The sequence below is a fragment of the Aquarana catesbeiana genome, linkage group LG07 (genome assembly GCF_042186555.1).
Source record: "Aquarana catesbeiana isolate 2022-GZ linkage group LG07, ASM4218655v1, whole genome shotgun sequence".
Lineage (NCBI taxonomy): Eukaryota > Metazoa > Chordata > Amphibia > Anura > Ranidae > Aquarana > Aquarana catesbeiana.
The window spans coordinates 23,415,318-23,425,593 of NC_133330.1; the positions used below are offsets into that span (position 1 = coordinate 23,415,318).

At 44.8% G+C, this 10,276-nt stretch overlaps 1 protein-coding gene across 1 annotated transcript in view; it reads right to left on the reverse strand.

Moving 5' to 3' along the window:
* Window positions 1–4,413: 4,413 nt before the first annotated feature.
* The window catches only part of SLC6A6 (solute carrier family 6 member 6), a gene marked incomplete in the record, with an annotated part of 65,333 nt that continues 59,470 nt past the window's right edge, over window positions 4,414–10,276 (reverse strand). The window contains 1 exon segment of the mRNA XM_073591771.1: window positions 4,414–5,425. Coding sequence (XP_073447872.1) covers window positions 5,297–5,425 — 129 coding nt within the window.

The following is a 10,276-nucleotide window of genomic DNA, read 5'->3' on the forward strand; positions in this document are numbered from 1 at the left end:
GGGGCCTTTGGACAGCAGCATTTTCAGTCTGGAGGGAGGGAAGTGTTAGATGGACTAGCAGATTTTGATACACTAACAAATTAAAGCCAAGCTTCAGCTCACACTTTTACAGCATTACTCCTTTTGGGATAAAGGTTTGAAATGAATAAATAAAAGCTAATTATTTCAAGCAGCCCTGGCAATGGTAAATGGTGTGTCTCAAACACTAACTGCTACATTTGCAGAAGCGCTTGTTCTGTTGAAAAACAATAGGCTGGGTTCACACCTATGCGAATTCATACCTTCCAACGTTTTGAGATGGGAATGAGGGACACCTACTAACAAAATGCATGTAGGCATAGGACACGCCCCCCTGCCACACCCCCTTAAAGGAGAATTAAAAAAAAAAAAAAAAAAAAAAAGTTAATCAAATCCACAAGGACTTTTTTTTTTACCAATACTATTCCTTTATATTGGCTTTTAAAATGTACAAATGTAGCAATTTAGAAATCAGATGAAAGGTTTAGCGCTGGGAAACACTTTTTTTGAAAGATAAAAAGTGCATTTTATATACAAGTATATGGATTAGACCAAAATGAGGGACAAACGAGGGGGAATGAGGGACAGAGGGACATTGCTCCAAATCAGGGACAGTCCCTCCAAATCAGGGACAGTTGGGAACTATGCGAATTGGGTGTGGCTTTTTTCCGCATCCAATTCGCATGACAGGAGAGTGTGACCCGTCTCTCGAGGGAACTGGTTCACACAGCTCCGGGGCGTCCGCGGCCTGCATTGAAGAAGGGTCCTGTGTGTGTTCTGGTCAGATTCAGGTGTAAATTCAGGCAAAAATTTGGACCTGAAATCGGTGGACAGGGACACACCGGACCCCATGCTGTGAGCCACGGCCACAGCATATGTGAACGGAGTACACTGCCCAGAACACCAAGTGAAAATAATAATAAAATGCCTAAAAAAGAAAAACCAATGCAGCCATCACATCTAAGAACTGGTAAGCTGCAATATAATATCGCTTTAGATAACAGTTGGGTGATCCAAAACAACAAATTTTTTATTTTTTTTTTTAAAAGAAGGAAACCTCTACAGGGGTGTTTGCTGACTTCTATGGCCGTTTTACTACTTAAAGCCGAGTTCCACCCATTTAAAAGTCAGCAGCTAGAAAAAGTGTAGCTGCTGACTTTTAATAAATCAGACACTCATCTGTCCCACGGTCCAGCGATGCGGGCTCAAGAAGCCTCGCTCGTCTCCCCCTTTCCTCTCAGAGGCGCCAAAATTCTAACTGTGGGCGCCCGGGTGTGGCCTCACAGCCGGCCACGCACTGCGCATGCGCGACCCATGCTGCGAATGGTCGGGCAATCTTCCGGGACCTGTGACATGTCTCAGAAGATTGCAGGGGGGGGGGGGGGGGTGAACTTCCTTCCGGCGCCGCGGAGCCAGGGGAGGAAGTGGGAGCTGGGTGTCCATAAAAACAAACAGGGTACCGCCCCCCCCCCCCCCCAAAAAAAAACTGAAAAAATGACATGCCAAACGTGGCATGTCAGTGGGTCAACATCACTTGAAGCGGAAGTTCCACCCAAAAATTTAACTTCCGCTTTAAGAGTCACTAATACGGAAAAAGAATTCAGATTGGGTGAGAAAGAAATGCCGCTCACCTAAACAAGTGCTCCCGCCCTACTGCAAACTCTCAGGTGCTGACTCTGCACAATTGTGTAGAAAAAGAAAGGAAATCCTAGACTGCCGCACTCCATGAAAAAGGCATTTTTATTGGCAAAAATTAATAAAAATCCAAAAAAGTCACATTAAAGAGTGGATAAGACAGGGATCAAAGAGTGGATAAGACAGGGATCAAAGAGTGGATAAGACAGGGATCAAAGAGTGGATAAGACAGGGATCAAAGAGTGGATAAGACAGGGATCAAAGAGTGGATAAGACAGGGATCAAAGAGTGGATAAGACAGGGATCAAAGAGTGGATAAGACAGGGATCAAAGAGTGGATAAGACAGGGATCAAAGAGTGGATAAGACAGGGATCAAAGAGTGGATAAGACAGGGATCAAAGAGTGGATAAGACAGGGATCAAAGAGTGGATAAGACAGGGATCAAAGAGTGGATAAGACAGGGATCAAAGAGTGGATAAGACAGGGATCAAAGAGTGGATAAGACAGGGATCAAAGAGTGGATAAGACAGGGATCAAAGAGTGGATAAGACAGGGATCAAAGAGTGGATAAGACAGGGATCAAAGAGTGGATAAGACAGGGATCAAAGAGTGGATAAGACAGGGATCAAAGAGTGGATAAGACAGGGATCAAAGGCTAACGCGTTTCACATCAAATGATGCTTACTCATAGCCAATTTAACAAAGACCAACTATGTGCATATAAAAGGATAATAGAAAGAAAAATACACCAATCAAAATTTAACAATTCCATGGTCACACCTTCTGCACGATTAGTTCTTGAAAATCCCAGGAAATAAAAGGTGCACCTGTGAAATGAGAAAACACACAGACAAAAACCAATACAAAAAAAGTACTGAGAAAAGTGTCTATAGTAATGTTAGCATTAAATGGATAATAGTGAGTGACTTGATTAAAAAAAAAAATCATAGTTCTCCATTACAGTGCACACATATAAGTGAGAAACAGTCCAAAAATTGGATATGAATTTCTGAAACATACAAATATATAAAAATAAAAAAAATAAGACATACAAGTTATATAAGTGTATGTGTGTAATAATATCTTTATTAAATTAGCTATGAGTAAGCATCAGTTGATGTGAAACGCGTTAGCCTTTGATCCCTGTCTTATCCACTCTTTGATGTGACTGTTTTTTGGACTTTTATTAATTTTTGCCAATAAAGATGCCTTTTTCATGGAGTGTGGCAGTCCAGGATTTCCTTCCTTCTTCTACACAATTCAGATCGGGTATCAGAGTGAAGCCTAGGGTCCCGACCTGCATACTTGGGTAAAGAAATTTACCTAAGCCGTCAGATCAGCACGACAGCTGGGCAACTGGCACTTTTTCAGGAGGGTGGTCAGGATGGTAGCTCCATGTGATGTCATTTAGCCCTGGTTCACACCAATGCGGTTTCGAAGTTGTGCTACTTCAGCGCGAATTCAAAGCAGTGCGATTTCATGAGCGGCCTGCTGATATCTGTAGTGCGACTCCATTTAACAGATGTCAATGCAAGCCGCACTGAAATAGCGCAGGAACCCTTTTTCAAAGTCGCAGCAATTTGAACGGTTCCTTTGCGACACATTGGGTGTGACATGTGACTTTGAACTGTTAAGACGGACGACAGGTCGCATTGGTGGGAATCAGGGCTTAAAGCTGAATTCTGGGGTAAAAAAAAAAAAAAAAGGGGGCAGAGGGGCACCGGACCTCCAAGTGTTAAATGCCGATTAACCCTACGAGATGAGGAACAAGCTGTGATGCCTTATTCCTCACTCTGGCAGACGTTGTTGCTCTCCTCTTCTACACTCCAATTTGTGGGTGGGCCCTTGCTGTCCTCATGTACAGTGCAGGGCTATAGGTCTTACATTGTACTTGATGACCAAAACATGCAACCATCGTCCAGGTTTCAGGGGAACAGTCACATAGAGTGGAGGAAGCCTTCTGCAGCAGGGAATAAAGTATTACAACTTATTCCTCTACCTCTAGATTTAATGAGCGTTTACCCTTGCAGTGTAGGACACATACTGAAAGCATTTTTTTTTTTAATTCTAGAATTCAATTAATGAATTGTATAGCGGTTATCTTCCATGGGGCTGACAAAAGAAAGTTTGACAACTAAAAAAAAAAAAATAGCCAAGAGATCCAGTGATGGCTGCTGCTCAATATTTGGTGGTGGTGGGGGGGCAAACAACCCTGGTACCCTTACTCGCACTAACAACCGTGACCAGTGGCCTTACCTTAGGAGGCCGATGACGAGGGGGTGCTGGATCCGGGGTAGGGCTCCTGGAAGCTTAAAGTGGCTGTTGCTGCCCCTGCACCTGTTGCTCCTGCTCTCCAGCTTGTTGAGGGAAGAGCCAGGGCTGTTGCTTCTCCTACCGGCTGAACAGGAAGTGGGTCCTGAGACCCGATGGGCCAGGGAGTCCTAAGACTCCCTGGCCCATCGGGTCTCAGGACCCGCCTCCTGATTGGCCAACAGGAGAAGCAGGAAGACATTAGCGGATATTAATTCGCCAAGGTCACACAACTGGGTGGGCGCAGTGCTCTGCACCCCAAGCCCACCCTTTTTTTAAGCCAATTAGAGCCTCCAACCCGCATCACGTGCTAAAAAAAATTAAAAATAAAACCATTAAAATCCATGCGTCCGGCGCCCTGCATGTAGATTAGGGCCCGGGCGCATGGGTAAGGGGGGCGGCGCCCCTGCATGAGCGGGCCGCTACTGAAGAGATTATTTTGGACAACCTGCAGGTTAAGCTTGGTGCAGGACTTCCAGATGTGAATCTGCACATCTACGGGGTCCAATGTAACCTAAAATGAGCTAGGCTCTGATAAGATAAAGCACAGGAAAAAAAAATGAGGCGATACTCTACATCTGAAGAGCCAGTCCCTAGTCCTGAGGGACAGATCACCCATAGGGAAGGAGCATTCCAAGTCCGGGAACATACCCTATTCAATTATGCTGTGCCCCCAACATGCAATAAAAGTAGTATTGCCAAATCATTGTATTGAAGGTTCCTCAAAGCCAGACAAGTTAATTAACACCCCCTCCTCCCCTTTTCCTATTATAGTTGTTATAATAGTAACATCCCTATGTAAAACTTATGGAATTGTTCAGCAAAGTTCCCCTTCTGGCTCTCCAGCTGTTGTGGAACTACAAAGCTCGATAGATACAAAATCTTAACAGATATGGTGTCTCCACTTGTGCTCAGGTGGGTAGACATTTTGATTTTTTTTAAAACTGTAATTATTTATTTTTTTTTTTTTATGTGACTATATGTCACTTTTTTTTTTGTTTTTTTAAGAACCAACTCCCGAGTGGAGGTAGATAAAATTGATAAAAATAATTAGCATATATTGCAATATATATAAAAATCAAATCTTAAAATCTTCGACATGGAGGTTGTCTCTGCACCGAGAGATCAGGACCCCACTACAAAAATGTTATGAAATACGCACGTGCGCACACATATATTATACAACGTTCTCTACGAGAGCTGACCAATCAAAATTCTAGTGCAAATCGAGATCTCCAGACTTGACGCTAAGGAGAGGGTTAGTAAACAGCTGGGTAGGTGGCGTGTTTCTCCCCCCCCCCCCTAGAGATGGTGAGGGGGTGGGGCGCTCTGTCACATCATGGTCTCGACAATGACGTGAGTTGGTTTCATGTGATCGCCGTTGGGGCAGAAGGGGGTGGAGCCTTCCGATTCCTTGGCCCAGCGCTCTAGCTCTCTGGGAGCTGTGACGGATTTGATCCTCTGTGGAAACAAAAAACTTTTTTTTAAATTGTGTTACTCCAAATAAAAGGGCAGTACATGAGTTAATAAGTGGGCAAGTAATAGGAGACTCCCCGCTGCAAGCTGCTCCTTCCCACCGCCACCTGAAACCTAAGTACGGAAGTTAAACCGAACAATACTTGCTCACAAAATTCGATGCAGGAAAAGGAAGCCACCACATAGCGGAGAGATCACTGACATCCACGATTATTGTGTAGGACATTCCCTTATGTCTAAACCCAACTGGGTTAAATGCATTAGCAGAGGCAGGGCAAGGGCGGGCATGGTCATTGCATTGTCTGTGGATGTCTTATACAATAGACATGGATGTCAGTGGTCCATCTGGTATCTGGTGGCTTCCATCAAGTGTGTAAGTAAGTTTGCAAATATAACTTCCTATGTATTTCCTTTCTGCTGCTGCCCCCCAAAAGCCTCATCTCTTGGTCAGATCACAATTCCTGATCCCTGGTTAAAAAAAAAAAAAAAAAAAAATTTGCATCTTTTCCTATTTTATAACAAAAGGAGTCATCCTCTCCTAGTTAGGGGTTACAGTGAGGGGAAAAAAGTAATTGATCCCCTGCCGATTTTGTATGTACTGACAAAGAAATGATCAGTCTATAATTTTAATGGTAGGTTTATTTTAACAGTGAGAGACAGAACAACAAAAAAAATATCCAGAAAAACGCATTTCAAAAAAGTTATAAATTGATTTGCATTTTAATGAGTGAAATAAGTATTTGACCCCTTTGCAAAACATGACTTGGTGGCAAAAACCTGGTTGGTAATCACAGAGGTCAGACGTTTCTTGTAGTTGGCCACCAGGTTTGCACACATCTCAGGAGGGATTTTGTCCCACTCCTCTTTACAGATCGTCTCCAAGTCATTAAGGTTTCGAGGATGACGTTTGGTAACTCGAACCTCTAGCTCCCTCCACATATTTTCTATAGAATTAAGGTCTGGATACTGGCTAGGCCACTCCAGGACCTCAATGTGCTTCTTCTTGAGTCACTCCTTTGACCCAAAACACATGGCCAAGGCAACATTGTCATGCTGGAAGACCCATCCATGACGCATTTTCAATGCCCTGGCTGAGGGAAGGAGGTCCTCACCCAAGATTTGACGGTACATGGCCCCGACTTAGTACTTGGTGGTAAAACCCTTGTTGGCAGTCACAGAGGTCAGACGTTTCTTGAAGTTGGCCACCAGGTTTGCACACATCCCAGGAGGGATTTTGTTCCACTCCTCTTAACAGATCCTCTCCAAGTCATTAAGGTTTGGAGGCCGACGTTTGGTAATTGGAACCTTCAGCTCCCTCCACATATTTCATACAGGATTAAAGTCTGGATGTATATGGATATCAATCAGCGCAATTCAAATTCTATAGGACCTAAAGCTGCTGAACACTCAGGATCAAAATATCAAATCCCTTAAAAACAAAAACCATAAAGTGCAGCGCTAAGATGTATGCAAATAAAGTTAATTTGTCAAAACCCAAGCACCGATATTAACCACTAAGCCACTGCCCACCGTCATATGACGGTGGGACGAGGCTTCTGTTGTTCTGGGCGGACGTCATATGACGTGATCGCCCTCCCGAGCCACTAGGGGGCGCGAGTGCCGGCGGCGCACGCGTGCCCGCTGCGTCGCTCGGGACCTGGTGCGCGTGCCCGGCGGCCGCGATGTCCGCCGGGCACCCGCGATTGCCGGGTAACAGAGCAGGAGCGTGGATCTGTGCATGTAAACACAGATCCATGTCCTGTCAGAGAGGAGAGGAGACCGATGGTGTGTCCCTTGTACATAGGGACACCGATCGGTCACCTCCCCCAGTCAGTCCCCTCCCCCAGTCAGTCCCCTCCCCCCACAGTTAGAATCACATCCTTAGGTCATCCATTAACCCCTCGAGCGCCCCCTAGTGTTAACCCCTTCCCTGCCAGTCACATTTACACAGTAATCAATGCAATTTTATAGCATTGATCACTGTATAAATGTGAATGGTCCCAAAAATGTGTCAAGTGTCCGATATGTCCGCCGCAATATCACAGTCACAATAAAAATCGCAGATCGCCGCCATTACTAGTAAAAAATAAATAAAAATGCTATAAATCTATCCCCTATTTTGTAGACGCTATAACTTTTGCGCAAACCAATCAATATACGCTTATCGCGATTTTTTTTACCAAAAATATGTAGAAGAATATATAATCGGCCTAAACTGAGGAAAAAATGTGTTAAAAAAAAAAAAAATTGGATATTTATTATAGCAAAAAGTAAAAAATATTGTGTTTTTTCAAAATTGTCCCTCTTCTTTTGTTTATAGCGCAAAAAATAAAAACCGCAGAGATGATCAAATACCACCAAAAGAAAGCTCTATTTGTGGGAAAAAAATGATAAAAATTTCATTAGGGTGCAGTGTTGCATGACCGCGCAATTGTCATTCAAAATGCGACAGCGCTGAAAACTGAAAAATGGCTTGGGCAGGAAGGGGGTGAAAGTGCCCTGTATTGAGGTGGTTAAAGTGCCCAAAAAATTGCTGTAATGAACAATCATGCACGTGACGACGTGAGAAAAACCTCCACCTCCTTGAAACACTAGCAGCTCACCTCCCAACGTGGACTCTTGGAGGAATAGGGTCACAAACGCTTTCCCCTATCGGGGTGTATATGGAAGGCAACACCAGGCTCAACTGACAGGAACGGATCACACGCTCTGCGCTCCAGACTCCTCCAATTGATATGGACAATATCTCCAGTGCCACTTTCCAAAGCTTCCTTTCCCGACGGCATGAAGAATTTCAAAGTTCTAAAAACTCACTAGAACCTCTCCCACGTGGAGTGCCGTCTCAAGGCCAGGGTTGCCAGGGTTCTTAAACAGTAGCACACCTCCCTCCTGGCTGCAGCAACCGCTTCAACACACTCCTACTCCATACCCATCCACAAGCCATTTTCAATGCCCTGGGGAAGGAGGTTCTCACCCAAGATTGGATGATACATGGCCCGTCCATCGTCCTTTTGATGCGGTGAAGTTGTCCTGTCCCCTTAGCAGAAAAACACCCCCAAAGCATAATGTTTCCACCTCCATGTTTGACAGTGGGGATGGTGTTCTTGGGGTCATAGGCAGCATTCCTCCTTCTCCAAACACAGCGAGTTGAGTTGATGCCAAAGAGCTCGATTTTGGTCTCATCTGACCACAACACTCACCCAGTTCTCCTCTGAATCATTCAGATGTTCATTAGAAAACCTCAGACGGGCCTGTACATGTGTTTTCTTGAGCAGGGGGACCTTGCGAGCACTGCAGGATTTCAGTCCTTTGCGGCATAGTGTGTTACCAATTCTTGGTGACTATGGTCCCAGCTGCCTTGAGATCATTGACCAGATTCTCTGGTGTAGTTCTGGGTTGATTCCTCACCGTTCTCATGATCATTGAAACTCCACGAGTTGAGATCTTGGATGGAGCCCCAGACCGAGGGAGATTGACAGTTATTTTGTGTTTCTTCCATTTGCAAATAATCACTCCAACTGTTGTCACCCTCTCACCAAGCTGCTGGGCGATGGTCTTGTAGCCCATTCCAGCCTTGTGTAGGTCTACAATCTTGTCCCTGATATCCTTGGACAGCTCTTTGGTCTTGGCCATGGTGGAGAGATTGGAATCTGATTGATTGCTTCTGTGGACAGGTGTCTTTTATACAGGTAACAAGCTGAGATTAGGAGGACTCCCTGTAAGAGAGTCCTCCTAATCTCTGCTCGTTACCTGTATAGAAGACACCTGGGAGCCAGAAATCTTGCTGATTGATGGGGGATCAAATACTTATTTCACTCATTAAAATGCAAATCAATTTAGAACTTTTTTTGGATGTTTTGTTGTTCTTCTGTCTCTCGCTGTTAAAATAAACCCAACATTAAAATTATAGACTGATCATTTCTTTGTCAGTCGGCAAACGTACAAAATCAGCAGGGGGTCAAATACTTTTTTCCCCTCACTTTATGTGCAGTTCTCAACTGAATTTAAGGGTGGCCCTACCCTATTGGTCTGTTAATTTGATGGATGGTCTTACAGACCAATAAGGGAGCTTGCAGGGGATCGTGCCAGATCAACCTTTTACAAGAGAGTGTGAGGATTTGCATCTTCAGCTGCCTGTGTCTCCGATTCTAGTGAGGAGATTTCACTGAAAGCCACCAATGCTTAAAGGGATATTAAAAGGTTCACTTTTTATTTTTTTCTTAAATAAAAAACATGTTTATTTACATGTTCTATATAATGGTTTTGCACAGAGCATCCCAGGCCCTCCTCTTCCTGGGTCCTTCGCTGGTCCCTCTGGCTCCCCCCCTCTTTAAATACTGGTTTGCTAGGGGGCTACTCATATGGGCTCAATCCTGAGCCACAGTGTGCATCTATTGACGCACACAGTGCAACTCAGCCCTGCCCCCGCTCCCCATCACTGTATTTGATTGACAGCAGCATAAGCCAATGGCTCCCGCTGCTTTCACAGTCTAGTGAGGAGTGCGAGCGATCGGGATTGGGTATTTAAGGGGGGGGGGGCAGCTGCATCTAAAAGGTTTTTCACTTTTAATGCAGAGAAAGCATTAAGGTTAAAAGAAAAATAAGCCTTCATCCTTTAGAACCACATTAACCGCTAGCCGACCAGCCGCCGCAGTTATACTGCAGCAGGTTGGCACGGCTGCCCAAATCGCCGTAGCGGTTTGTTGCTTCTTTATGACGTCACAGCAGGCAGGCGCCCACTGCATGTCGCTGATGCGCGTGCCCGGGAGGGCACGATGTCCACCGGGCACCTGCGATCACTCGTGACAGAGCGAGAACCAGGACCTGTGTGTGTAA